The following is a 24,663-nucleotide window of genomic DNA, read 5'->3' on the forward strand; positions in this document are numbered from 1 at the left end:
TTAATTAGAATATTTCATTGTTAACTCCACACATGGAGACAGTAATAATTCTTTGCAAAAATCACTATGTTCAAGCCGAAATAAATTTGCCTCTTGTAAACTTTAATAGCAAAATCCATTATTTGGTATCCAAGGAACTTGGTTTCCAAGAACTTGATGCTTCAACTAGTAGACAAAGTATGGCATCACTCCATGCAAAAATCCATTCCTATCTCCCCTACTTAAATCTTCTCCATAACCACCTCCACATCAATCATTTCAAGGCTCAAGCGTACTTTAGCTTCAACACTTTGCACGCATTCATGCATGTTAATAATTAACTCACAGGAACTCCACATTATTCTTTCACATAAGCATGGAGACTACATTGGCTGGAGATGACCTCTCCAGGACGTTTAGCAACCAGTCGATAAGCCAGAGAATGAGTTTGACATCATCGACGAGCAGGAGAAGTTGGGCCTCTGCGAGTATTCGTGAGGTGTGGAATAGCCCCAGTGATGGATTCCAGAAAAGCAGCAGAGAAGAAGATGAAGAAGAGCTCAAATGGGCTGCCATTGAGAGGCTGCCAACTTATAACAGATTAACAAAGGGACTTTTGAGGCAGGTTTTGGACGATGGAAAAATTAATTATGAAGAAGTTGATGTTAACAATCTTGGTATGCATGAGAAGAAACAACTCATGGAGAGCATTCTCAAAGTTGTTGAAGATGATAATGAAAAATTCCTCCTCAGGCTAAGGGAAAGAACTGATAGGTGACTCTCTTTTTCTCTCTTATACTGATACTTTTTTTCATCATTTATTGCTTAAATTATTGCTGAGATTTTGAACATGTCATTGAAAATTAAGGGTGGGGATTGAAATTACAAATATTGAAGTGAGATTTGAGCATTTATCTATAGAAGGAGATGCATATTATGGAACCAGGGCACTTCCAACTCTGCTGAATTCTTCCTTAAATGCAATAGAGGTATGTTGTTCCGTTTAATTACTCTTATTATTGAGGATGATTTGTTGCTCAAGACTACTTAATAGCTACTTGTAATTTTCTGTGACACATAGGGATTCCTTGGATTTTTCAGACTTCTACCGTCTAAGAAAAAGGTTGTTCAGATTCTTCAAGATGTGAGTGGAGTTGTCAAACCATCCAGGTACCTATACTTGCCTCCAGAAAATGACTATTTTAGATGGACAAAAAGTTTTTAAACATGTTATTTTATAATTTACACTCTGCTGATTGAAGAAAGCTCTTCTAATTTTTTATATAAACTTGTTGATTAATGTGATAAAGTTTTGTGTTTTCTTTTCCAATTGTCAGAATGACATTGCTTCTTGGACCTCCGGGATCCGGAAAAACGACTTTGCTTCAGGCTCTTGCTGGAAAGAAGGACAAGAGTTTAAGGGTTTGTCACTATAGATTCTTAAAATTGTCCTTAATATGACTTGTTCTTTTACTCATTTTGTCGCAATTCTCCATAAAAAGTTCTGAGTTCTAAATAAATTTTGTGCTTCAGGTATTTTGATCTTGAACACTTTGTGTACTCTTAACTTTAATGAGCAGGTGACAGGCAGAGTCACTTACTGTGGTCATGAATTTTCTGAATTTGTTCCTCAAAGAACATGTGCTTATATCAGTCAGCATGATCTTCATCATGGTGAGATGACTGTCAGGGAGACACTGGATTTCTCCGGACGTTGCTTGGGGGTTGGATCTAAATATGAACTTTTGGCAGAGTTGACACGGCGAGAAAAGGAGGCAGGTATCAAGCCTGATCCGGAGATAGATGCATTCATGAAAGCTACTGCCCAGACCGGCCAAGAAACAAGTCTAGCCACTGATTATGTTCTCAAGGTTTGTTGCTTTCATCTCCAATTGAAATCTAATTTTCCCCTAGTTTCCAAGCTTTACTTGTTAACATACATACATTTATAGATTCTTGGATTGGATATCTGTGGTGATATTATGGTGGGTGATGAAATGAGAAGAGGCATATCAGGTGGGCAAAAGAAGCGTGTTACTACAGGTAGGTAAATTGTAGTCAATAAGTTTAAAAATGCACCAGATGAATGTTGACATTCTTGTTCCATATGCAATCATGTAGAACATTTTAAGAAAGGGTGAGTTGTATTAAATGCAGGTGAAATGTTGGTTGGACCTGCCAAAGCTCTTTTCATGGATGAGATATCAACTGGTCTAGACAGCTCTACGACCTTCCAGATTGTCAGATACATGAGGCAGATGGTTCATATTATGGATGTGACCATGATAATTTCTCTTCTGCAACCTGCGCCTGAAACCTATGATCTTTTCGATGATATTATCTTACTTGCTGAGGGTCAGATTGTCTACCAAGGTCCAAGGGAAAATGTGCTGGGATTCTTTAAAAGTGCAGGCTTCAAGTGTCCTGAAAGGAAAGGAACAGCGGATTTCTTGCAAGAGGTTACTTCCAAAAAGGATCAACAGCAGTATTGGTGCAGAAGTAATGAGCCTTACAGATATGTTTCCGTCCCTGAATTTGTGGAACACTTCCAATCTTTTCATGTTGGTCAAAAACTTGCTGAAGAACTTAGAGTTCCCTATGATAAATCTAAAGCTCACCCTGCAGCTTTGGTTAAAGAAAAATATGGAATCTCGAACTGGGAACTCTTCAAGGCATGTTTTGCAAGAGAATGGCTTCTGATGAAGCGCAATTCTTTTGTGTATATATTCAAGACTTCCCAGATCTTCATAATGTCAATCATTGCCTTTACTGTCTTTATAAGAACACAGATGAAGCATGGTACCATTCAAGATGGAGTAAAGTTCTATGGTGCTTTGTTCTTCAGTCTCATTAATGTTATGTTCAATGGGATGGCAGAGCTTGCATTGACTATATTTCGACTTCCTGTGTTTTTCAAACAAAGGGATTTCTTGTTCTATCCAGCTTGGGCTTTTGGCTTACCAATTTGGGTCCTTAGGATTCCCCTCTCCTTGATGGAGTCAGGAATATGGATCATCCTCACATATTATACTATTGGTTTTGCTCCTGCCGCAAGCAGGTCTGTCTTTCTCCCATTATTCATGATAATTGATAAATGAGTCTTATTCATCTGGATAAAACTTGCAAAATACTTCTTTGTTTGTATTCACTAACACATAAAATTGTCACAGATTTTTCCGTCAACTGTTGGCATTCTTCAGTGTGCATCAGATGGCTCTATCTCTCTTCAGATTCATTGCAGCACTGGGAAGAACACAAGTTGTGGCCAACACGCTTGGTACCTTCACTCTGCTGGTGGTTTTTGTACTTGGCGGATTCATTGTTGCCAAAGGTTAGTGTACATTTCCTTAATCTCTTGATGCTTCTTCATTTGCTTAAGCTGGCTGTTTTTATACAGCTATCTGTGATTGTAGTACTAGTAGGGATGATTTAAGCAATTTCAATCCTTCTGCAGATGACATCAAACCATGGATGATTTGGGGTTACTATATTTCGCCAATGTCATATGGTCAAAATGCCATTGTCATCAATGAATTTCTTGATAAAAGATGGAGTGCAGTAAGATTTTTTCATCTAATTTGTCAAGTACACCAACACTTTCCCATTTCTGTGTTAATAGGTGCTTTGTGTTCCTTTTTGCAGCCCAATCATGCCCGTTCTCTGATTGATGAACCCACAGTTGGAAAGGCTCTTCTGAAATCCAGAGGCATGTATACTGAAGATCGCTGGTATTGGATTTGTATTGCCGTACTCCTCGGGTTTTCTCTGCTTTTCAATCTCTTCTTTATAGCAGCACTCACTTATCTGAACCGTAAGTATTGTTTCTCATACTAATATCATTGCAATTATGCAATCAAATTTAAAATGTGAAAATTCATTTGAATGCAGCTTTGGGAGACACTAAATCTGTTACTGTGGAAGATGATGACGGTAACAAAAACAGGAAGCAGTCATCTCTTTATGGACAACGAAAAGTAGGAGAAACAGAAATTAGTCCAACGTCTATGGGCTCATTGTTTGGAGGTTCCAAATATTACAAGCTTTGTTTTCTAAAACTTGTTAGAAAATTTTCTTGATCACATTTTGATGGTGCTATTATGGTCATTGTGTCTTATGTTTCATAAGTGCATAACTGAACATTCATCTGGTGGAATTGACTCTGGAGCTTAAACCTTTAGCTAGAAGAAACCCAATGACCCAAGTTTCTGCTTTCTCACTAAAGTTATGCAAATTAATGCAGGTACTGATATGGCAGTAAGGAATAATCCTGACAACTCAAATTCTGATGCTGCAGAAAATGCAGTTATGAGGAAAGGAATGGTGTTGCCTTTCCAACCACTGTCACTTGCATTTGATCATGTCAATTACTTTGTTGATATGCCTGCTGTAAGTCCTTTCTACACAGTCTCCCTTATCTATGTATACTAGCTTTTAAATTGACCTTGTAAATTGGTTAAACTTTCTCAGGAAATGAAGAGTCAAGGAATTGAAGAGGATCGTCTCCAATTGTTGCGAGATGTCAGTGGAGCTTTCAGGCCTGGTGTTTTAACAGCGTTGGTTGGTGTTAGTGGTGCTGGGAAGACTACTTTGATGGATGTTCTAGCAGGCAGAAAAACTGGGGGGTATATTGATGGAAGTATCAGTATTTCTGGTTACCCCAAGAACCAAGAAACTTTTGCTCGGGTTAGCGGGTACTGTGAGCAGAATGATATTCATTCTCCAAATGTTACAGTATATGAGTCTCTACTGTACTCTGCTTGGCTGCGCCTGCCAAAGGATGTCAATGCAGAAATGCGAAAGGCATGTTGTTTTACATCTAGATCTTGTCCTCAATAATTTCAGTATTTTAAAGTTTTACCTACATTTTATTGATAGCATTGTTTTGGTAATTTGTTCTGTAGATGTTTGTTGAAGAAGTCATGGATTTGGTTGAGCTGAATCCGCTGAGGCACTCTCTAGTTGGCCTTCCAGGAGTTGATGGTCTGTCAACTGAGCAGCGAAAACGACTCACAATAGCTGTAGAGTTGGTTGCCAATCCATCCATCATTTTCATGGATGAACCAACATCAGGCCTTGATGCTCGAGCTGCTGCAATTGTGATGAGAACAGTGAGAAATACTGTGGATACAGGACGGACTGTTGTCTGCACAATTCACCAACCCAGCATAGACATTTTTGAAGCTTTTGATGAGGTGTTCGAAAATTTTAATATCTTCAATCTGGTCTCTGCCTTGATCTTGCTTCTTATTGAAATGATTTCACTTTTCCTACAGCTATTCCTGATGAAAAGAGGAGGACAAGTAATTTATGCTGGACCTCTTGGGCGCCAATCTCACAAACTTGTTGAATATTTTGAAGTGGGTGTAGAATTTTTGGTATGCTTGAATAAAATTTTAGCAGTTTGAGTTCTGCTCATTACTATCACTTATAATGTCTGGCAGGCTGTCCCAGGTGTACGGAAGATCACAGAGGGTTACAATCCTGCTACATGGGTGCTGGAAGTCAGTTCTAATTCAGTTGAAACTCAACTTGATGTTGATTTTGCTGAAATTTATGCCAAGTCTGATCTGTATCGGTAAATGGCATTTTTAAGCTTTATCACTTCACCTGCATTTTTAATATCTTCCCATTTATAGAAATTAGTTTTACATCATCATCTTTCTTTTCACCAGGAGGAATCACACAGTCATCAAAGAACTGAGCACAGCCACGCCAGGATCAAAGGACCTATATTTCCACACCAAATACTCACAAGACTTCATCACTCAATGTAAGGCTTGCTTCTGGAAACAGCACTGGTCCTACTGGAGGAACCCACCTTACAACACTATCCGATTCTTCATGACAATATTTGTTGGACTTATATTTGGAATGATTTTCTGGAACACAGGAGATAAGATGTAAGTAAAGATCGTCAGCATGACCGTATTTCTGTGCCTGTTAATTGGTAAATCTATATTAAGTTAATTGCAATTCATAATGTAAACAGACACAAGGAACAAGACCTGGTAAATCTGCTGGGAGCTATGTATTCTGCTGTTCTTTTCCTCGGAGCTACCAACACATCCTCTGTGCAGTCTATTGTGGCGATTGAACGAACAGTCTTCTACCGTGAAAGAGCAGCTGGGATGTATTCACCTTTGCCTTATGCATTTGCTCAGGTAAAAGAGCCTGGAACTTTTACTGCAAAACGTCTGAAAGAATCCATGTTGCATACTATGTTTCATGGGATGAAAATAGAAAAACAAAGAATACAGTCACATTGAACTGACCCTATATTATGCTTTGCAGGTTGCCATAGAGACAATATATGTTGCAATCCAAACATTTATATACACTCAATTGCTTTACTCGATGATCGGATTCCATTGGCAGCTGGACAAGTTCTTGTGGTTCTACTTCTTCATCTTCATGTGTTTCATGTACTTCACTCTCTATGGAATGATGCTTGTAGCTCTCACTCCAAACCATCAAATTGCTGCCATTGTTATGTCCTTTTTCCTAAGCTTCTGGAACCTGTTCTCTGGATTCCTCATTCCAAGGACTGTAAGTATCCCATATGCAAATTCACCTTACATTGTCCCTTTCTTTGTTTGATATGAAAATTGAAACGCCATACCTGAAATTTGCAGCAAATTCCGATATGGTGGAGGTGGTACTACTGGGCATCTCCGGTGGCATGGACAATCTATGGCCTTGTGACATCTCAAGTGGGTGAAGAGCTTTCTCGGGTTGATGTAGCTGAAGAAGGTTGCATGACAGTGAAGGAGTACATTAAGAAGCATTACGGATTTGAGCATGATTTCCTTGGAGCTGTTGCTGCAGCTCATGTCGGTTTTGTTCTCCTGTTCTTCTTTGTCTTTGCTTATGGAATCAAATTCCTCAACTTCCAAAGAAGATAGGAAAGTTCTTCAAAATGTATTTGCATACATAAATGTTCATGAGAATAATTTAAGTGAAGAACTCGATTAGTTTAGAATAATTTATTGTTCTTTGACTCTAAATTTTAATAAAAGGGTATTTCCTGTAGATTGTTTTAACACAAAATGTTTACATGGCGCCTTGTATTGCCCTTTTTTAATTTTTTTTAAATACCCCAAGTGTCTGAATCTGATCATTCCATTAACTCCAAAATTTACAGGTCTGACCATTCATAAGTAATACAATAGAATTCCAGTTCTCACCACATATCATAACACCGTTAATTTGCCAATTCTCATTAGCTTTTTTATTAGGCTTTTTGATGATGAGACACATTCCAACAACATTCACAGGAGCCGTCAGTGGTTTCGGCAACGTAACGAACGAGGAATAATTAATGAGAATTAAAGAGTTAAAAATAACCAAATACATTGAAGGGAAACCCCGGAGGTTCAGCCAAATACATGCAGCAAAATCTACTTAAGATACTAGTCATGGGTTGTGGATGATAATCAGAAGTTTTCAGTCACTTTTGTTTACTTTAGTTGAGGTCAAGCAAATAATAAGCTTGAATAGAAGGGCATACAGAGGAACTGGAAGAAATCTTTTGAATGGGAACATATAATTCCAGCATCACCTTCCGTGAAATCTTTTCAGTTCGCTAGCTATCATTAGGTTTGACAGGGGCATTCGCCAAGTCCATGATCTCTGCCTTGCTCTTTATAACACAATGTTTCTTGGTATTAAAATCCGTGCTATCCAAATCCTCTGAAATGCCCATGTATCCATAGAGTATATGTTCCTCCAGTTTGTCTCCCTGCATTCTGGTTTCAGCAATGTTGATGCCTTTGCTACTGTTGATTATTCGGTTGAAATCTTTTCTCCCCCGATTATTCTCAGTAAAATACTGATGAATCTTCTCTGCATTTGCAAGTCCAGAAAATGTTCCTAAGAACTTCACTACCATAATACTTTGGTCAGCAGGCCTCCCCAGGCACACAGTGATTTTTCCCTCAATTATACCTTTGCCTGCAAATACTCCCAAGCAATAAAAAGAGGGTAATGTATGAAAACAAAAGATTCTAAGTCTGTTTGATTCGTTGAACAATCCAAATTTCTAACATAAATTTGAGAAAGTTTATGGAATTAGGCATATCACTCACATTATAATGGTTAATTCACAGCACATAAGCACATATACCAAACTAAATAACTCAGGATAACGAGTATTAATTAACCTTCACTTACCTCTAAGAAAGGCCTCAACCCCTTCGATAGGTATGACTTTCTGTTCTTTCAGATTGTTGTTTGACATAGAAATATTGCGGATGACGACAACTGGAGGCCAGAGAATCAAATCCTCCTTTGCAGCCATAGCTTCTTCATTAGACAAGACCTCAGGAACCAATGTTATTGTTTCTTGAGGCACATCAGTACTCCAGCCTAACAAAATACATATTGCTTTGTGAAGAGCCAGGTGCTGTGCTCTCAACCCAACCTTGTGAGACATAAAGGTATGAGTTACTAGGCGTTTAGTGTTCGCAAACTCCTTTGACATGCTGTAAGAACAGAGACATATAAGCAATTACTAGTGGAGTTATAGCATAGGCAACAGGGAATACTTGACAAGTCTCATTTTTATCTTTAACTACACAAGAAACAAATATATCGATGCTTTATGGTATTTCAGAAGAAAAATGAGAGTTCAAAAACAACTTAACATCAAAGTGCAAATGGCAAATATGGTAAATAGATTTATAAAGTAAATAAAGCAAACAAATGACCATTACTGTTTCTATCAGGGTGACGGCGAAGCCAAAATTAAAAACAAATGCCATCTCAATAAAACGTAAAACCGTAGTCATGCAAAATCCCAGGAATTAAGCTGGAAATGGAATGAGTTTAGGGAGCTTCAAATCTTTTCTCAAGCCAATCTGATCTTTTCATCAGAGTCAATCAGCAACCAACCTACCAAACTAACTGGGACAATTAGATGAAGCATCCAAAGGAAATTTCCCCCACAGATTTCTTTCAAAATGTAGAAGCATGAATTTAAGCCTTTTTCACAAATAGACTAAAGGAAAACAAGTTTGTCACAACTGTTACACTACTCCACAGATGCAATCAAAAGCTCTCAAAAACACAATGTGCCAAATGTCCAGTCAATGTCTAAAAGCTTACAAAATCAATTGATTAAAAAACAAATCAATAAAACTGACATATTTTCTTTAATATAACCAATTCTCTATGAAACTACAATTTCAATGCAAGAAGCTATTCCAAAGGTTAAACGGGTCCTTACAACAGTAAAAATGCACTTATATCTTGCAGTAAATATTAATTAGTCATTCTTGATTATGTCCTCGACTTGAATTATAACTTGAAGAAAGTAGTCCCAGCCAAATAATGAACAAAATTTTAAATGAGGCAACTAAAGGGGAATTTATAGCTTGCTTCAATGATCTGTGAAGCCTGTTGTCATGAGAATTTTATTTGTCTCCCTCTTTAATGATGAAAATTTGAGAATCTTTTTTTTTTTTGGGTAAATATGAAAACTTGAGAGTTAATTTCAAGTAATCTTATCCAAGAAAAGAGGTGGCAAGCTAATCCAGCCAATACATGCTGCCACAGCTTCCCTCAAGCTAACAGAAAATTGATCAGCCAATTTCACACCCACATCTTTATAAGATTCTAGTTAAATAAGCTACCCTGTTAGCAAACTTTCTATGAAAAATGTGACGATGAGATGATATAGACAATGGAAAAAGACTCATTTTCTCATGAGTTGCCTAGAAGCTCTTGAAAAGTGGAAAATACTAAATTAAGGCCTTATTCTGTGGCCTGCATCAGATAAAATCACTTGATTCAACAGATAGATATAGGTGTTTCAAAAAAAGTGCTTAATTAAATGGCCAATTTCAAAGTAATGGGATTCACAGATCACTATAGCAATAAAAATACAAGGAAGACTCAACCTCCATCATATGATTGTCTTCCACACTGAACTAAATTAGAGTTTGCAATCAGGTTATTGTTACTATTTCAAGTATAGAAAGTCTAGCAAAAATTATCCATCCAACAAAAAGATTGCTACATTTTAATACTGCCAAAAGGTTAGAAATCACATTAGAGACAAAAACTGTATGTACATGCTAAAACTGTACATAGACCCTAGACTTGTATAAATCTAAAAGATCATATCAGTACATCTCTATACAACAACATACCAAATGGTGAAATAAGAATTGTTAATCTTTTGAAGTAATAACAATGCAATAATGATATCTCAGATTATTAACAACAATATCATCCAAAGTCTTATAAATGGATGTTAAATACTTACAAAAATATTTAGCCTTTCTTCTCATGTCTACAAAAGAATATTTGGAATTCTTAATCAACTCTTTCAATAACTAGACAGAAAATCTTAATCCATATTATATGGAGTTAATCCTCTCAACCAATCCACTTAACTTCAAAATATTTATATTAATTGGCCAAAGAACTACTCTGGAAACCCATAATAAAGACTCAAACACACCAACCTCTCCTCGGTAGTAGCTATTCAAGAAAGAACTTCAGGGCCAATAGAACATTAATCTCTAATAAGAGCCTCTTGATCTAGCTCCATGAAGAAATATTTATCCAAAGAGTTAACTATATATCAGAGCTCCATCACACAACTTTGATAAAACTAAAACATCCACCTCTAGAAGTTGCAGGAACACAAACAATTAAACCTAATATTATTTGATAAAATTGCACAAATCCCTAAAAATAAAACCCCAAATTAAACAGCTAAACCTATAAGGACCGGGCATACTTACTTGACTGCAGCAGTAAAAGTGATCCTAGGGAACTCCTGAATCAATTAATGAAAACATGTGTTCCACTTTTTGAATGCATGTCATGAGAGAGGAAAAAAAACAAACCTTCTGCCGCATGCAATGCAGAATAAACTACCAGCTTTTCCTTGCTCCTGGTATCTTCTTCGAACAGATAAATTCACATTCAACCTTTTTGAGTACTCTAGGAAGGCTTTATGTACCAGTTGTTTGAATTCCTCAGAATCTTCTGATGGCTCTGATTCAGCAGGATTTAACCAATCCTCACCATCATTATCATTCACATCCTCATCATATTCCTTATTTTTTTTCCAAACTTTCAGTGGTTTATAAAGGCCACTTCTTCTGTCACTATAGTATGAGTTATGCCAGCCTAAAGAACCAGGTCTTGTCTGACCTTTTATATATCTGCTATTATGCTTATAAAATCTGGAAGAAGACCTTTTTGAATGTGCCAAAGAATCTTGCGAAGAGAACCACTCATTAGATGCAAAATTTCCAGGTTGTTCTAGACCATCATATGACCTCCCAGCCTTTCTGTATTGATTGTTGTTAAATTTCCGAGTCTTTGGCAAGTGTACACCACTCATACCTTCTTCAAAATACTCCTCATCACTACCATATAGATCCTCAAACTCTTCAGGTACATTCCTTTTGCTTGACATAATAATTCTATCAGTATGCCTATATATATCATCCTCCAAGCTATATTTTCTTTTAAAAACATTTTCAGATGGCTCATGCATGCCAAACTCCCCTTCCTTAAGTCTCTGTGCTCTTACAGCAAGTTTGTGCCTTTCTGAATCATAAAGAAGGTCAGAACTTTGCAGTGTTTCTTTCTGAATCTCTGGACCAGGATCTCTCCCAAAAGAGTAATCTGATCTAATATATGAGATTTGATGATCCTGTGGTACACCGAAATGTGATATTCCATAGTCACGGGGTGCTGTCTTCTCAAACTCTGCATGAGTAGATCCAGAATTCATAGACTCTTCACCTTGCTTTAATGGATATGATTTTCTGCTCAAATCAATGTAGTCTGAAACTGTCTGCTTTTGTAAAGTAGGATGGTCTAATGCACTGCTCCTTCTCAAAAGATGTTCTGGATCATCAATCCTATCTACAACAGGAAGCATATTACTTGCTCTTGGTAAATCTCTCTGGTCGTGATTCTTAAAAGCATCATCATAGTCTAGTCGGGTGTGTGGAGATATCGTTCTGCATAAATCATCAGAAGGATATCTTCGATCATCATTTGCTAAAGACATTGTTTTAGGATACTTATAATACTCACGCTCAGTGCTTGAGGGGCTATATGCCCCATGTTGGTAATACGCCAAATTTCTCATTTCACCTCCATCATTTCTCAAAGTATCCACAAGCGGCCTTTGCCTATGCACATTAAAACCAGGTTCAGTTTGTTTTACACTACTTGGATATCCATCCAAAGTAGGTAAGGTCACATCATCCCTGTAAGAAATTGGAAACTCATTCATTGATGTTCCTGAAGAGGAGCCCACTTTGTATTGGGAGTTGCTCAAGAAATCTTTAGAATGTGCTGATGGCATTATAGTGTACAAAACATCTTTGGAGTGATACATAGGTTTCTCCTTATCAATGTAGGATTCTGTTCCTGCGAACTTATCCCTTGAAAGATACAAAGGCTTCTCTTCTGCTTTGTAGCCATCTGGTATTGGCTCTATATACTGAAGCTTTTCATGCTCATACCGACCTATATTGAAGCTCCGAGATGATAGTGTTAGACTTCCACCATGCTCACCATAATTTTTTATATGACCTTTATCTGGAGGCAACTGATATGACCTCCTTATCTCGCCCTCTTCTGTTAGCACTGATTTCTCACTCAACATTCCATGACTGCCAATTTCTACAATCCTGTTTTCATTATAATCCTTCTCTTCACTAATTCTTAAACTACCACGATCATACCCATAAACAGGCTTCAACCTAGAGTTTGTACCACAATCAAAATCCAAATCTTCACGGTACAAATATTTCCTTTGCACACTGCCATCATCAAAGTGAGGTCTTTTATGCGGTATCCTGTATTGGGGTGGTGACTTTGTACGGACCTTTTCAGTCCTTCCTCCACCTGCACTCCAACCAAAATCCCTCCTTTCAATCGAACCACTACTCATTTGACCATCTGAAATCCTCCTAGAACTGTCTACCTTATGCGGACTCACACTCCTCCGAGACCTATCTGGTGCATCAGGACGTGAACTCAGATACAAGTCAGGACCCATTCCACTTCTTCCATGTTGATTACCTAGTTTCGATGATGCTGACATCGTCATATGATCTTCTTGCCTTCTAGATTGCATCTTTCTAAATTACTTATCAACAAAACTACAACTAGCACTACGACTTAATCACGGATCAATTTCCTACAAATTACAAAACCCTCAAGGATTTTGACCAAATTAAGTCTATAAACACACAGTTTATCACTAGATTCAGTTTCAATCAGCTCAATAATCCAAACCCTAAAAAAAAGTACCCAGTAAAGTCTTCGACAAAAATTGCCAAGTAATCAACCCTAACAAGTACCAACTGCAAACACAGATCTAAGCAAATCAAAACCCTGTCAGGGTTTTGAATTTTGTAGGTAATAAAATGAAAAAAGATAATGTCAAACTCAAACCTTGTTCAGGATCGATTCGCAAGACCCCATGACGGATTTGAATCCAAATTTCCAATTTTTTGATCACTTTGCGTGCAGTCCAATTAAGTAATAAGTTGAAAGAGAGAATCAGAGATGTACCAAAGTCATCGTTTAAAGTTTTCCAAATCGATTGATAAAATCAATTAATTAATTATTTATATTTATCGTGCGTGCCTTGTGAGTAGATACCAAACCAAGTAGCTTTTAATTGGACACGCATATTACGGTTCCTTGCGATTAGATAAACCGTTCAAATGGGCTATCGGCCCATCTTAATAGAAGCTGCCAAATACTTGATTAATCCATCAATAAAATTAAGTGTATAATTTTTTATATAATTATTAAATAAATAATAATATATTATTATATAATCTAATATTATTTAATTTTTAATTTTTAATTATTTAATTATATAATAATATATTATTATTTATATATATAATACTCTTTTTAATAAATTTTTCAAAATAGATTATGTATTCCAGATGTTAATATCTTGTAATTTATAATTTTTAAACACCCCATTCGACCGGCCCTTAATGGTTTAAAAAATCAATTAGATGAAATGAATTTAAAAATTCATGAATTCCATCCACAGAAAAGTCTTCTGATACACAGTTTATTGCCTTATTTTTTAGTGTTATTAAAAAATTTAGTATTATTTATAATTAAAAAATTCATGATTACTATAAACTATTATCATCACATATTAAAGAAAATAAATTTAAAATTTAACATAATGTTAATAAGATTTAATTAAAATTTTAAGGCATAGTTATTGATTTTTGTACCTTTTTACACCTGGTGATATATTCAAGTCTCTTCATCTATAATTTTACGAATAATATTTAATTATATGATAATATATTATTATTTCTATATAAAATTATATATATTATTTGTATATATAATTTTATTATAATTTTAAATATATTATGATAATGTCAATATAATGTCATATTGACATCACTATGAATATTTGAACAGATTGATTTGATAATTGAATTATAACCTAATATAATTCGATCAGTTAAATCACAGGTGAATTTAATTTAATATCTAAAACTTGTTTTAACCTTAACAAGTCTTAACCTTAACCAAAACAGTCTGCCCATAAGTCATAAATAGACTAACACAAACTAGGCTGTCTAGACAAAAGAGTATTTAGATGTTTGAAATTTCTCATATGCGATCATTGATAAGTAACTAATTACTGACTTCGACTTTTGTATATTACAAAGCTCTACAATTCTGCTTCAAATAACATCAGCTAATGGAAAATCTTCAAGTAATTCTATTTGTTTTGTCAAATGGAAAACTGGGGCTTCCAGAGCACTCTTTGGTTCTTGCTTTCTTTGAAATGTTGTGAAAATAAAGCAAGTTCATTTTATCAAGGCAGATTTGTAAAGCAAAAGCAAAAAAGTAGATACTCTAACAAGAGACGACATTAAATAAAGTGGCAGCAGTTTTCTGATGCAGAAGTTGCCATTGTGAGGAAGGCGAAAACATGAAGAATCTGGCGAGTGCGAGCAGCAATGGGAGGCTGTTAACAGACGAGAATGAAGAGGAGAAATCTAGATTGGTTATATCTTCTCTTCAAGCTAGAGAAGAAGAGATTCAAAGGAAGAAAATGGAGGTAAGGGAAAAGGTTGAACTTCAACTCGGCCGCGCTGAAGAAGAATCAAGACGGTTGGCACAAATTTGGGAAGTAAGTATTCAACTGTCTTCATCCAGAAATCTTTCAACTTTTGATCTTTCAATATAAATGGTATCTGAGTAAGCATTTCACGTAAATTAACACCAAGTTGAAACTACTGTTTCTTGTCAAATTTTAGGAATTGGAGGGGCTGGCGGATCCTCTGAGAAAAGAAGTTGCAATTGTGAGGAAGAAGATTGATATTGCTAACAAAGAGCTAAAACTTTTGGGACAGAGCTGCCAGAAGAAGGTTTCTAATTATTTTTCTATCTCCAAACCATTTTAGCAATTTGGGATCAAGAAAATTTGATTAGGTTTTTGGTTGGTGACAGGAGAAGGAATACAAAGAAGCCATGGAAGGCTTCAATGAAAAGAATAAAGAAAAAACTGAGCTGGTTGCAGCACTAATGGAGGTGAGCTCTAAATCCAGTTAATCTCTCCCTCTGTTTTTTTTTTTTTTTTGACCTTTTTCCTATTTTGACAACTGTAATATATTGTTTTCTTGTTGATCTTTTTCACCAGATGATGACAGAAAGTGAGAGACTGAGAATGAAGAAACTGGAGGACCTCAGCAAGAACATAGAATCTATAAATTAAGATGGCTTTCTTTCAGCTAAAGATTATGCTTGTGTTGTGTGTATGTACTTACAATGAATTTACACATTGTCTGTTGATGAACACATACCATTGCTCTATTATTATTAATAATCACAGCTTCTAAATTACAAACTGAATTATATGATTTTGGTTGCACAACAAAGCTTGATCAATTCATCAACTACTTGATCAATTTCTTCACCATCTTTCTTTCTTATACACTCGCTCACTCATTTCTCTTGCTTTTCTTCTCACTTTCTCTCCATTTTTCTTCTTCATCACCTCTTTTATCACACTCGCAATCTCTTCTTTCACAAGTTCTCCATTCTCCTTTCTCCTCGCCTCAATTCCAATGCCAACATCTTCAACCAATCTCGCTTTCAACGGCTGGTCAAGCTGCACGGCATGGCGATGACCGGCACCCCAAAGTTCATGCTCTCCATTGTCGAACTCCACTCACAATGACTCACAAAACCTCCAACCGCATCATGTGCTAAAACTCTCGCTTGTGGCGCCCAAACTTCGACAACCGTGCCTCTTTCCATTGATGAAATTCTTTCAACAAATCCCTCTGGAAGTTTTTCTTTAAGCTCAATTTTCTCTTCTCTATTCGGAAATCTAACAACCCAGATGAAGTTCGCCTCGCTTTTCTCTAGTCCATCAGCTATTTCTGCCATCTCTTCTCTGGAAAGAAAATACTCACTGCCGAACGAGACAAGCACCGCCGAGTTCTTTCCCTTCTTGTCAAGCCATTTGATAATTTCCATTTCTTGCAAATTATTCTCTTCATAATCAGGGTCTTGAACAAGAGGGCCAACAGGAACCATCTTCTTGTTCAATGAAAACGAGGGATAGTCAATATATCTCCCCTCCAGTTATCAGAATAATGTTAGAAGACCATTCATGGCATTCTTTAACTTTATCTTGATCTTTCATTCCATTTGAAATCGACTCAAGCAAGTGGGAAAATTTCGGTTTCATATAATCATGAAGAAAAATTCTCGGATTCAGAAACTCAACACCCGGATTTCTACCAGCGTGATCTAGAAACGCAGCCATCACGGCAGAAGTGACATAAAAATGAACGGCGGGAATGTTGAGTGACAAAGCTAGGGCAGCCGCCCATGGCTGAAGCATATCATAAATGACCAAATCGGGGTTGAGTTTTCTCAGGATTTTGTGGAAACCAGGGGCGGCACTGTCGAACGCTTTTTTAAGAATGGGCATTAGATTGGGTGGCAGGCCTTTGGTGGTGTTATAGTGAGGAGGAAGGTCAGGTGATGAAGGAAGATGGAGGTCTATAAGTTTGATTGAAGGTGAAAATTTTGGAGAAAGTTCTATGGATTTGAGATTTGCAGGCGTTGAACAAAAGTAGATGAAGAAGTTTCTCTTTGTAAGGCGCTTAGCTAGCTCCATGAAGGGAGATATGTGACCATGAGCTAGCCATGGCAGCATCAAAACACTGATACTTTTCTCCCTAGAATCCATCATGTTCTTGCTCTCTCTCCTTTCCAAAATATGTTTTCTGGTGAATGTATATAAAGGTTGAATCCAGTGGAAATTACTTAATCAGGTTTGTATGAGTTTGTCTTTAGCATAAACTCTGTAATGTAAACTTAGAGATTATTATGGAAGACTCTTTCGGACGATGATGATGTATGGATTCTGGGATGACGAGAAAGTGGGAAAAAACTTTAATACTATCGAGGATGAAATGGAGGAAGAAGAGAAACGTGGCAGATGAAGAAGAACGTGGAGGCAGGAGATGAAGATTGGTGTTAATTCTAACGTAAACTCATTGATGGCAACCATTTTTGTTCTTTCTCCATCTAAATGACAAACACCTGGCGTTGAATTACTTGTGATTTTCGTGCACAATTTTTCCTGTTCAGGCGCCAAAACTATGACAAACAATTATTATTGCCACAGAGGAAAAAACCAATTATAATTTTGTTGATCTCAATAGCATAAACATTATCATTATAACCAAATTGATGTTCAAAAGCTAGAAATAATGTTATAAGTGGAAAACTTTCTCTTCTAATAAACTCTTAACCTTTTGCTAATATATATATATATATATATATATATATATATATATATATATATATATATATATATATATGGATTATCTTATCTATATATTTCTAAAATAAGTGATGTCCAAAGTATCTACTCCATCTTCTTTCCTCTTCAAATGTGATCTTTTCAAATTGATTGGTCAGAAAACTTTATGTTTATGAACCAAAATTGCAAACGTTCTTACAATTGCTCTATTTCTCTAATTTCTTAATTGCACAGAGAGGTTTGACCAAAACACTTACAACTAACTATCTGCAACCATTAATTCCATTTCTCTTGTATTTCAAGATTGACAAATTCTTCTTGTCCAGGAAGTGGTTTTAATATTGTGGCGCTTTATGTGTGAGTGTGCGCTTCATGTGATTTTAATATTGTGGTGTTTGATATGTGTGTGTGTGTGTAATGGTGGTGATGGGCCATGTTAAGCTAGTTTTGACATGACCTATCATGCTTGTGAGTTAGGTTAGATTGCAAAAAAGTAAGGCTCGTGATATGATCCAAAACCCTTTAAGTAGTATCTTTATTAAACTTTAACTTGTCAGTTTGTTTTTTATAAATGGATTGTTGAATTATATAATTTTTTATTTTAATTAATATTTAACCAATTTTTTTTATTATTTTTAATTTTTAATAATATTTTATAAATTGACCCACAAGTTTTTTCTCAAGGTCTGTAGCACGATTTATGAGTTTAATACAACCTATTACTATAACGTATTAAGAAAATCTAAATCATGTCGTAGACTGGTCTAACCCTTTTTACATGTCTGTGGGTATGCAATGTCTTCTACTTTTTATTACAACACTCAATGTAATTAATTAATGCATTATTGATTCTAAAATTTCTCCCTACATAAAATTTGATTGAGCTAACATTTGAGAGCTGCTGACTATTTTTCTGTACTTTTTTGTGTAGGTTTGCCAGCAGCAGCCTGGGAAAAAAAAATCAATGTGCTCCTTACTATTGCAGTCTGATCTGATTTCAATATCATTTGCAGATTGTTAATCAGTAGAATGAACTTGTATAGATGTTGAGAGTTTAAAGAGCAAGGGATCTATAATTATATCTTGACTTGAATGAAGTTTTACTATAGCAGTGGGTGTTTTATATATTTAGCATATCTAACTATAGAATTGATGAGTGTTGAGGGCATCATGTATTATTAATAAATTTAGATACTGGTTTGTAGTTAAAGGGTAAATTCCTATCATATTTTAGTAGTTATAGTTTTTTCTATTATTATTATTATTATTGAAATAAAAATTCAAATAAAAAAAGTTTCATAAATTTATAGCTATCAACAATATTCATGATAAAAATTCACTGAGAGAATATTCTACTTATCTTGTTACTACTAGAATTTTTTTTTTTTCTAAAAGAAGAAAGTGTAATTTTATATTTATTTTATGCTTTACTAAGAAAACAGTGATAGTAAATAACATTTAAAACACAAGAAATTCACAAAAACTATTGATGGCCTCTGGGCCATGGGGGTTCAAATGGTCACTCGAAGAAGCTTCCCTTGTTCATTGACTTAAAAATCTTAACTTTTTCTCCAATTCATACTCAAAACACCTCCATTCATCTTCATGGACCTTCACACTTCACCGATCTAAGGTTCTTTCTTCTTTCTTCACTCTTTATCTCATTTTCCTATCTGGATTCTTTTCTTTGTTGTTTCTTTTGTTTTTAGCCGAACTTTTTAACTGATTCCGTATCTCTTTGTTGTCACAGTATCCCAGTTGAGGTTTTTGGGATAGTGTTTGTATTTGTGATAATGCAGAATTCTGATCAGGAGAAGCAAGATCAGAGGTATATATCATATGGGAATATTTTATTCTGGGTGGAGTTTGTGCTTTACTTGGGGTTTTATAATATCTTATTGGTTTGTTCTGGCTGTTGAGGTTTTGTAATAGTTATTTCCTGGTTTGATCCGTTCAATATTAGTTCCCTGATTCTTTTGAGTATTTAGACTGTGATTCTAGTGCTTATGCTGTAGTTAGTTCATGAATTAAATTGAGAAATAGTCAAGAAATGTTCATTTCCTGTGTCTAAGATGATCTGGGCATACTATAATATATATTTTAATTTTTGGTAGTTGGTTGTCTGTTCTTGAATATATTTGTGTTTTCAAGTGTTTGAACAGTGATTCTCTTCTATTGCTTGTCCCCCCACTTGTTTTTGTTTTTTCATTACAATGAGTTCAATTGAAGTTTGGCTATAAGGTTCTCTTACTAGTGCTGAATACATGTATTTTTAAAAGGTATTGGTTTTGTTTTTCTATCATATAGCCTGTTTCATCGGTATGAGAGGAAGACATCTCTTGTTGTTGACAGTGGATGTATGTGACCTGTAAAGCTTTCACTTGATATATATATATATATATATATATATATATATATATATATATATATATATATATATATATATATTGTGTGTGTTTTTCTTCAACATTTTGTTGATTTATTGGTTATTATTTGTCAGGGCAAACTCTAACATGGAGGATTCTGATGCAATGACCATCGAGTTTCTTCGGGTACGCCTGCTGTCTGAAAGATCTGTCTCCAAAAGTGCAAGGCAGCGAGCTGATGAGCTAGCAAGAAGGGTAAGTTTTTATGTCACTGTGGGGAAGTCTTTTCTGATTTGATCTATTGTTTGAAGAGCAGTCATCCTCTTAAAGTTCTCTTTTTGGACATACGTAAATGTTGTTTCCTTATATGGATTAGGTAGCAGAGCTGGAGGAACAGCTAAGGTTTGTGTCACATCAAAGAAAGAAGGCTGAGAAAGCAACTGCTGATGTTCTTGCTATTTTAGAAAACAGGGGTATAAGTGACATTGCTGAGTCATTTGATTCAAGCTCTGACCGGGAAGCCCCTTGTGAATCAGAAGTCCATAATAGTACTAGTAAAGAAGGGGAAAACTCAGTCACTCCAAAACTAAGAAGAAATGAGTGGGAGGAACATTCAGGTTTGGACATTGATTATTCTCCGGTGCTTCACAGAGGCTTATCTTGGAAAGGTCGCAAGGATGCTTTGCATTCATCAGAAAAGTACAAGGATTCTGATATGAGAAGACGTAGCAGTTTTAGATCTGTTGGATCTTCTTCAAAACATCGTGTAGGAAAATCACGTCGCCAGATAAGAAGTCAGGAATCAAAGTTAGTTTATTTCTCTATCTCTCTTTAATGCCTGGGGCATGGGTGAGGGTTATTCTATCAACAGTGCTATATAATTCCTCCCCTATTGCTACTCTTTTGTCTAATAGAATTCTATTACAATAATCAAATGTGCAGGTGTGCCATCTATTTTGTAGCAATTGATGAACAGTGTGCAATGATGTATTAAACACTTCTTTACCTTTTAAGCTTGTAACTTAGTATGAGAACTATAATGAACTTTAGATAACCGGAGAGAATTTGTTGGTGTTAAAATCATTGTTCTCATGACACTTTTTTTAAACAAATTTGTGGATGAGATGAAAAACTGGAGAACAAAAAAGTAGAAAAAAGGGTGTAGTACTGCCATGAATACCTCATATTTGTCCCTTTCTGTGGCATATCAGAATTTTAACAAAGAATTTTCTTCTGTTTGGGTCATCTGAAGTTGTGTCTGCTCATATGTTTCCTTTTTAAGCTTTGCTCCACCCTGATTCAAGATAATTATTAATCTGTTGTTTGTGTTGCAGATCTGTGGATGGGGAGCATAAAACAGAACCTATAAAGGTTGATTCTCAAGAAAATGGGGCTCCCGCCTCTTTAGAAGATGTTTCTCTGAATCATTCTGATGGTAGACCTGAGATATTGAGAGAAGGTGCTAAAGTTCTGGAAGAGAAATTTTTACTGGAGGGTTCACAAGGTAGCTTAGAAAATGTAAAAAATGTGACCTGTGGTAATTTTGACGTCAATGAGCATGGAGGAGAAACAACTATGGAGAAGGCACTAGAACATCAGGCACAGCTGATTGGAAAATATGAAGAAATGGAAAAGGCTCAAAGAGAATGGGAAGAGAGGTTTAGAGAAAATAACAACAGTACACCGGTATGCTTGGGTAGAACCTATGTGATTTATAGCAAGTTAAATGCTCTCTTCTTTACTGATAGCAAACAACCATTTGCTGTGTGTTAGAACTTAAAGAAGAGTAAAAAATGTGTTTCTGGTTTGAATGTCCTGTCAGGCTTATTTGCGTGAGGTCAGATAGTTTTCTGTGATCAACCCCCTGCCCTGCAGTTGAGGAAAGGTTCCTTTTTTATTTTAAATTAGCCTGGGACATTTAATAAAAAGGGATGACTCGATGTTAAAGTACCCTGATACAACAAAATGAATTCTAGTTTGAGTTATATACAAACTGACTGTTTATCTAATAGATGCCACGTTCAGCATGAATGAAATGGTGAGGGTAATGGCTTTGAGATCCAAATCTTATAATACCCATTTCAGTAACTCCCCCTTCCAAATCTTATAACTCGGTAGAACACTATTCTTGGTTTGTTCAGCTGCAAACCCATCCTCCCCCAAAATATTAAAACTTGACACGTGTGTGAGGCCTTGCTAGTGCACACTTTTGTGATAGTGTTATGTGAGTGTCAAATGTTTGTGCAGCTGAAATTGGTGTTGTGTATTCATCAGATGAAGTGATTACTTTCGATAGCTCCAAACCACAATATACTAAATGATTTAAGCAGCATCTCTGTCTCTCTAGATCTGTTGATTTCTATTTTGTGTGCATTCTTCTGTTAGATTAAGTTAGGCCAGTTACAGTTACGGGCATATCTTTGGGCTCTAATGATGATGATAATGCTGTATAATGTTGCCAAGGCATATAATGTAGGATTCTGTTGTTGCTGGTGACCATGCTTGAAACGTGTCCTAGCTACATTGTAAATGTGATCATAGATGCTACTATATACATATGGTGTATCATTTGGATGTATGGTCCTCAAAGAGAGTCTTTTCCATTCATGTGTATCATTTGGATGTATGGTCCTCAAAGAGAGTCTTTTCCATCAACATCAATGCTCAAAAAATGAATCAGATAAATTGCATTTATGTTCAAACACTAGGGTTGAGAATTTTCCATCAAACACACCCCGGATAATCAAGGCTCAAGCATCAATTAACTTGCTATATTGTGAGTATATTGCAGTGCCTGATTCTAATGTATCCCTGTCCTGGTGTTTTTGGAGATTATTGTACTCAGGCATAGTTTCTCTATGTGTTTCTAAGTCTTATGTCCTTCACTCAAATGTTGTTTCCTTACTTGCTGACATTGTGGTTTATTGTTCAGGATTCATGTGATCCTGGGAATCAGTCAGATGTAACTGAGGAAAGAGAAGAGATCAAGGCACAAGTTGAATGTCCTGCTGCCACAACCAATACTGTCCAAGAGGCTAAGCCAGAAGATTGTTTCTCTAACAAATTGGCCGACACTCATTCTAATGGATTTCTTTCTCCTGCACATGGTGATGTGCAATATTTAGAGCAAAAACTTGGCAGCATTCATGCATCTGAATCACTGGGTCAGGATTTTGCATTTCCTACGGTAAATGGAAAGCAAAATCAGGACAGCCTGAAAACCGACCTATATCGACCTTCACAGAGCTCCCATCACCATCCACATGGTCTCCCTGGAAACCATTCAGCAGTGGTTTCTTCATCAAATTCAGGCAGTTTGTTCAGTAGAGGAGAAGTTTATGGGAACCAAAATGAACTCTATGCACTAGTGCCACATGAAAAACCTAATGGGTTCGATGAAGTGCTGGAGGCGCTTAAGCAAGCAAAGTTATCGCTGCAACAGGAAGTCAGTAGAGTGTCGGTAACAGAAAGGAAATCTCTTGAGAAAACTGATAAACCTTCTATCAGAATGCCAGTAACTGAAAGTAAATCTCTTGAAAAAGCTATCCCCCCTTCTGTTCCTGCCAAGGAAGTTTGGGACAAGGGAGAGATTCCTGTTGGGTTATCTGGACTTTTCAGATTACCAACCGATTATGCCATTGAGGAAAGCAGAGCCACCTTGCTGGCTTCTGGTTCTCAGCCAAGTTTGGCAAACTATTATCCTAGTGCAGGGCTTGGAGTAACTGTTGGTGACAGAACTCTTACAAATTCATTCATAGATAGTAGGCCCACTTCTTCTGCTGGTAATTTTCTGGTAGCTGGTGATCATCAGTATGTCACTAGACCTTTGATGGATAGGAGGTCGATTTACTCATCAGGGGATGGAGTTCTTACCAGCCAATACTCTGATATTTCATCAAGAATATCCATGCAGAAACCATCTTTTGATAGTAACTTGGATCCTGGTCTACCCTCTTTCGGACAATTTACTCACTCCACCATTTCCTCCTCCCCTGACCTGATGCCACGGAGACCAGGTGATGAAAGATTTTTAACATGCCCTCCTAACATATCAGTTGGGATGCCTCCCTCAAAACTGGATGCGGGTCTATCCTCCAATCAATTTCCTTACCCCTCATTGCCATCCTATCCCAATCAAATGCCAAGGATACCGACTAATGAAGGATTTCCCACGGTACGCCCTGTTAGGTCAGTGGGGATGCCACCTGTTGATCATTTATTTTACAGTGATCATACCAGACCACATATGTATAGATAATTCTGCGGCTTAATCTAGGTGCAGAAATACTACTTTCTAAATCTTGGCCTTTGATAGGCCACTCTCTATATCATTCCTTGCATTATTTCCCTGTATTTTGTGTTTGTAAAATATTGACGCAACTTATGTTCTCGTTTCTCTTGTATTTGTTGTTGTAACCAATAAGTTTTCTTAATTACAACTTAAGCAGGCATCAGTCATCACACAGATAAGTAAGGTCTTGCTTTGTCCAATTTCTCATAAAGCTC

General features: G+C 36.3%; 5 protein-coding genes and 1 pseudogene across 9 annotated transcripts; 3 read left to right on the forward strand and 3 right to left on the reverse strand.

The window, feature by feature from the left end:
* Nucleotides 1-27: 27 nt before the first annotated feature.
* On the forward strand, nucleotides 28-7,010 carry LOC123192162 (annotated as a pseudogene).
* A 302-nt stretch (nucleotides 7,011-7,312) lies between these two features.
* LOC123192736 lies at nucleotides 7,313-13,625 on the reverse strand. 2 transcript variants are annotated; one of them, XM_044605381.1, is made up of 4 exons: nucleotides 13,411-13,625; nucleotides 10,833-13,319; nucleotides 8,149-8,459; nucleotides 7,313-7,929 (listed from the first exon to the last, which is right to left on the reverse strand). In XM_044605381.1, exons 2-4 carry the CDS (start codon nucleotides 13,088-13,090, stop codon nucleotides 7,562-7,564), a joined length of 2,937 nt encoding a protein of 978 aa, XP_044461316.1. In that variant the 5' UTR covers nucleotides 13,091-13,319; nucleotides 13,411-13,625; the 3' UTR covers nucleotides 7,313-7,561. The 2 variants fall into 2 exon arrangements, with proteins under 2 accessions (XP_044461316.1, XP_044461315.1); XM_044605380.1 differs by having other exon boundaries at nucleotides 10,833-13,333.
* Nucleotides 13,626-14,720: 1,095 nt separating this feature from the next.
* On the forward strand, nucleotides 14,721-15,807 carry LOC123192392. Its single transcript, XM_044604927.1, has 4 exons — nucleotides 14,721-15,139; nucleotides 15,267-15,377; nucleotides 15,460-15,540; nucleotides 15,650-15,807. Exons 1-4 carry the CDS (start codon nucleotides 14,939-14,941, stop codon nucleotides 15,722-15,724), a joined length of 468 nt encoding a protein of 155 aa, XP_044460862.1. The 5' UTR covers nucleotides 14,721-14,938; the 3' UTR covers nucleotides 15,725-15,807.
* Nucleotides 15,808-15,922: 115 nt separating this feature from the next.
* LOC123192066 (UDP-glucosyltransferase 29-like) lies at nucleotides 15,923-16,551 on the reverse strand. The gene is made up of 2 exons (XM_044604532.1): nucleotides 16,195-16,551; nucleotides 15,923-16,120 (listed from the first exon to the last, which is right to left on the reverse strand). The coding sequence occupies exons 1-2, from the start codon at nucleotides 16,549-16,551 to the stop codon at nucleotides 15,923-15,925; spliced, it is 555 nt and encodes a 184-aa protein (XP_044460467.1).
* Nucleotides 16,552-16,579: 28 nt separating this feature from the next.
* On the reverse strand, nucleotides 16,580-17,212 carry LOC123192067 (UDP-glucosyltransferase 29-like). The gene has a single exon (XM_044604533.1). The coding sequence runs from the start codon at nucleotides 17,210-17,212 to the stop codon at nucleotides 16,580-16,582; it is 633 nt and encodes a 210-aa protein (XP_044460468.1).
* A 783-nt stretch (nucleotides 17,213-17,995) lies between these two features.
* Nucleotides 17,996-24,620, forward strand: LOC123192981. 4 transcript variants are annotated; one of them, XM_044605722.1, is made up of 7 exons: nucleotides 17,996-18,148; nucleotides 18,723-19,424; nucleotides 19,542-19,619; nucleotides 20,292-20,412; nucleotides 20,534-20,964; nucleotides 21,492-21,843; nucleotides 23,090-24,620. In XM_044605722.1, exons 3-7 carry the CDS (start codon nucleotides 19,585-19,587, stop codon nucleotides 24,413-24,415), a joined length of 2,265 nt encoding a protein of 754 aa, XP_044461657.1. In that variant the 5' UTR covers nucleotides 17,996-18,148; nucleotides 18,723-19,424; nucleotides 19,542-19,584; the 3' UTR covers nucleotides 24,416-24,620. The 4 variants fall into 4 exon arrangements, with proteins under 4 accessions (XP_044461657.1, XP_044461660.1, XP_044461658.1 ...); XM_044605723.1 differs by having other exon boundaries at nucleotides 18,015-18,029; XM_044605725.1 differs by lacking the exon at nucleotides 19,542-19,619.
* Nucleotides 24,621-24,663: the final 43 nt, after the last annotated feature.

This window comes from Mangifera indica, chromosome 12 (genome assembly GCF_011075055.1).
Source record: "Mangifera indica cultivar Alphonso chromosome 12, CATAS_Mindica_2.1, whole genome shotgun sequence".
Lineage (NCBI taxonomy): Eukaryota > Viridiplantae > Streptophyta > Magnoliopsida > Sapindales > Anacardiaceae > Mangifera > Mangifera indica.

What these genes read in the sequence shown, in the direction of transcription:
- LOC123192392 (XM_044604927.1), top strand. Translation starts at nt 14,939, where the DNA reads ATGAAGAATCTGGCGAGTGCGAGCAGCAATGGGAGGCTGTTAACAGAC. An exon ending in GGTTGGCACAAATTTGGGAA is followed by an intron (nt 15,140 to 15,266) that starts GTAAGTATTCAA and finishes GTCAAATTTTAG; the next exon opens with GAATTGGAGGGGCTGGCGGA. An exon ending in GACAGAGCTGCCAGAAGAAG is followed by an intron (nt 15,378 to 15,459) that starts GTTTCTAATTAT and finishes GGTTGGTGACAG; the next exon opens with GAGAAGGAATACAAAGAAGC.
- LOC123192981 (XM_044605722.1), top strand. Translation starts at nt 19,585, where the DNA reads ATGCAGAATTCTGATCAGGAGAAGCAAGATCAGAG. An exon ending in CAGGAGAAGCAAGATCAGAG is followed by an intron (nt 19,620 to 20,291) that starts GTATATATCATA and finishes ATTATTTGTCAG; the next exon opens with GGCAAACTCTAACATGGAGG. An exon ending in CTGATGAGCTAGCAAGAAGG is followed by an intron (nt 20,413 to 20,533) that starts GTAAGTTTTTAT and finishes TATATGGATTAG; the next exon opens with GTAGCAGAGCTGGAGGAACA.
- LOC123192736 (XM_044605381.1), bottom strand. Translation starts at nt 13,090, where the DNA reads ATGCAATCTAGAAGGCAAGAAGATCATATGACGATGTCAGCATCATCG. An exon ending in TGCATTGCATGCGGCAGAAG is followed by an intron (nt 8,460 to 10,832) that starts GTTTGTTTTTTT and finishes CTGTTCTTACAG; the next exon opens with CATGTCAAAGGAGTTTGCGA. An exon ending in GGTTGAGGCCTTTCTTAGAG is followed by an intron (nt 7,930 to 8,148) that starts GTAAGTGAAGGT and finishes GAGTATTTGCAG; the next exon opens with GCAAAGGTATAATTGAGGGA.
- LOC123192067 (XM_044604533.1), bottom strand. Translation starts at nt 17,212, where the DNA reads ATGGATTCTAGGGAGAAAAGTATCAGTGTTTTGATGCTGCCATGGCTA.
- LOC123192066 (XM_044604532.1), bottom strand. Translation starts at nt 16,551, where the DNA reads ATGGTTCCTGTTGGCCCTCTTGTTCAAGACCCTGATTATGAAGAGAAT. An exon ending in ATGATGCGGTTGGAGGTTTT is followed by an intron (nt 16,121 to 16,194) that starts GTGAGTCATTGT and finishes CATGCCGTGCAG; the next exon opens with CTTGACCAGCCGTTGAAAGC.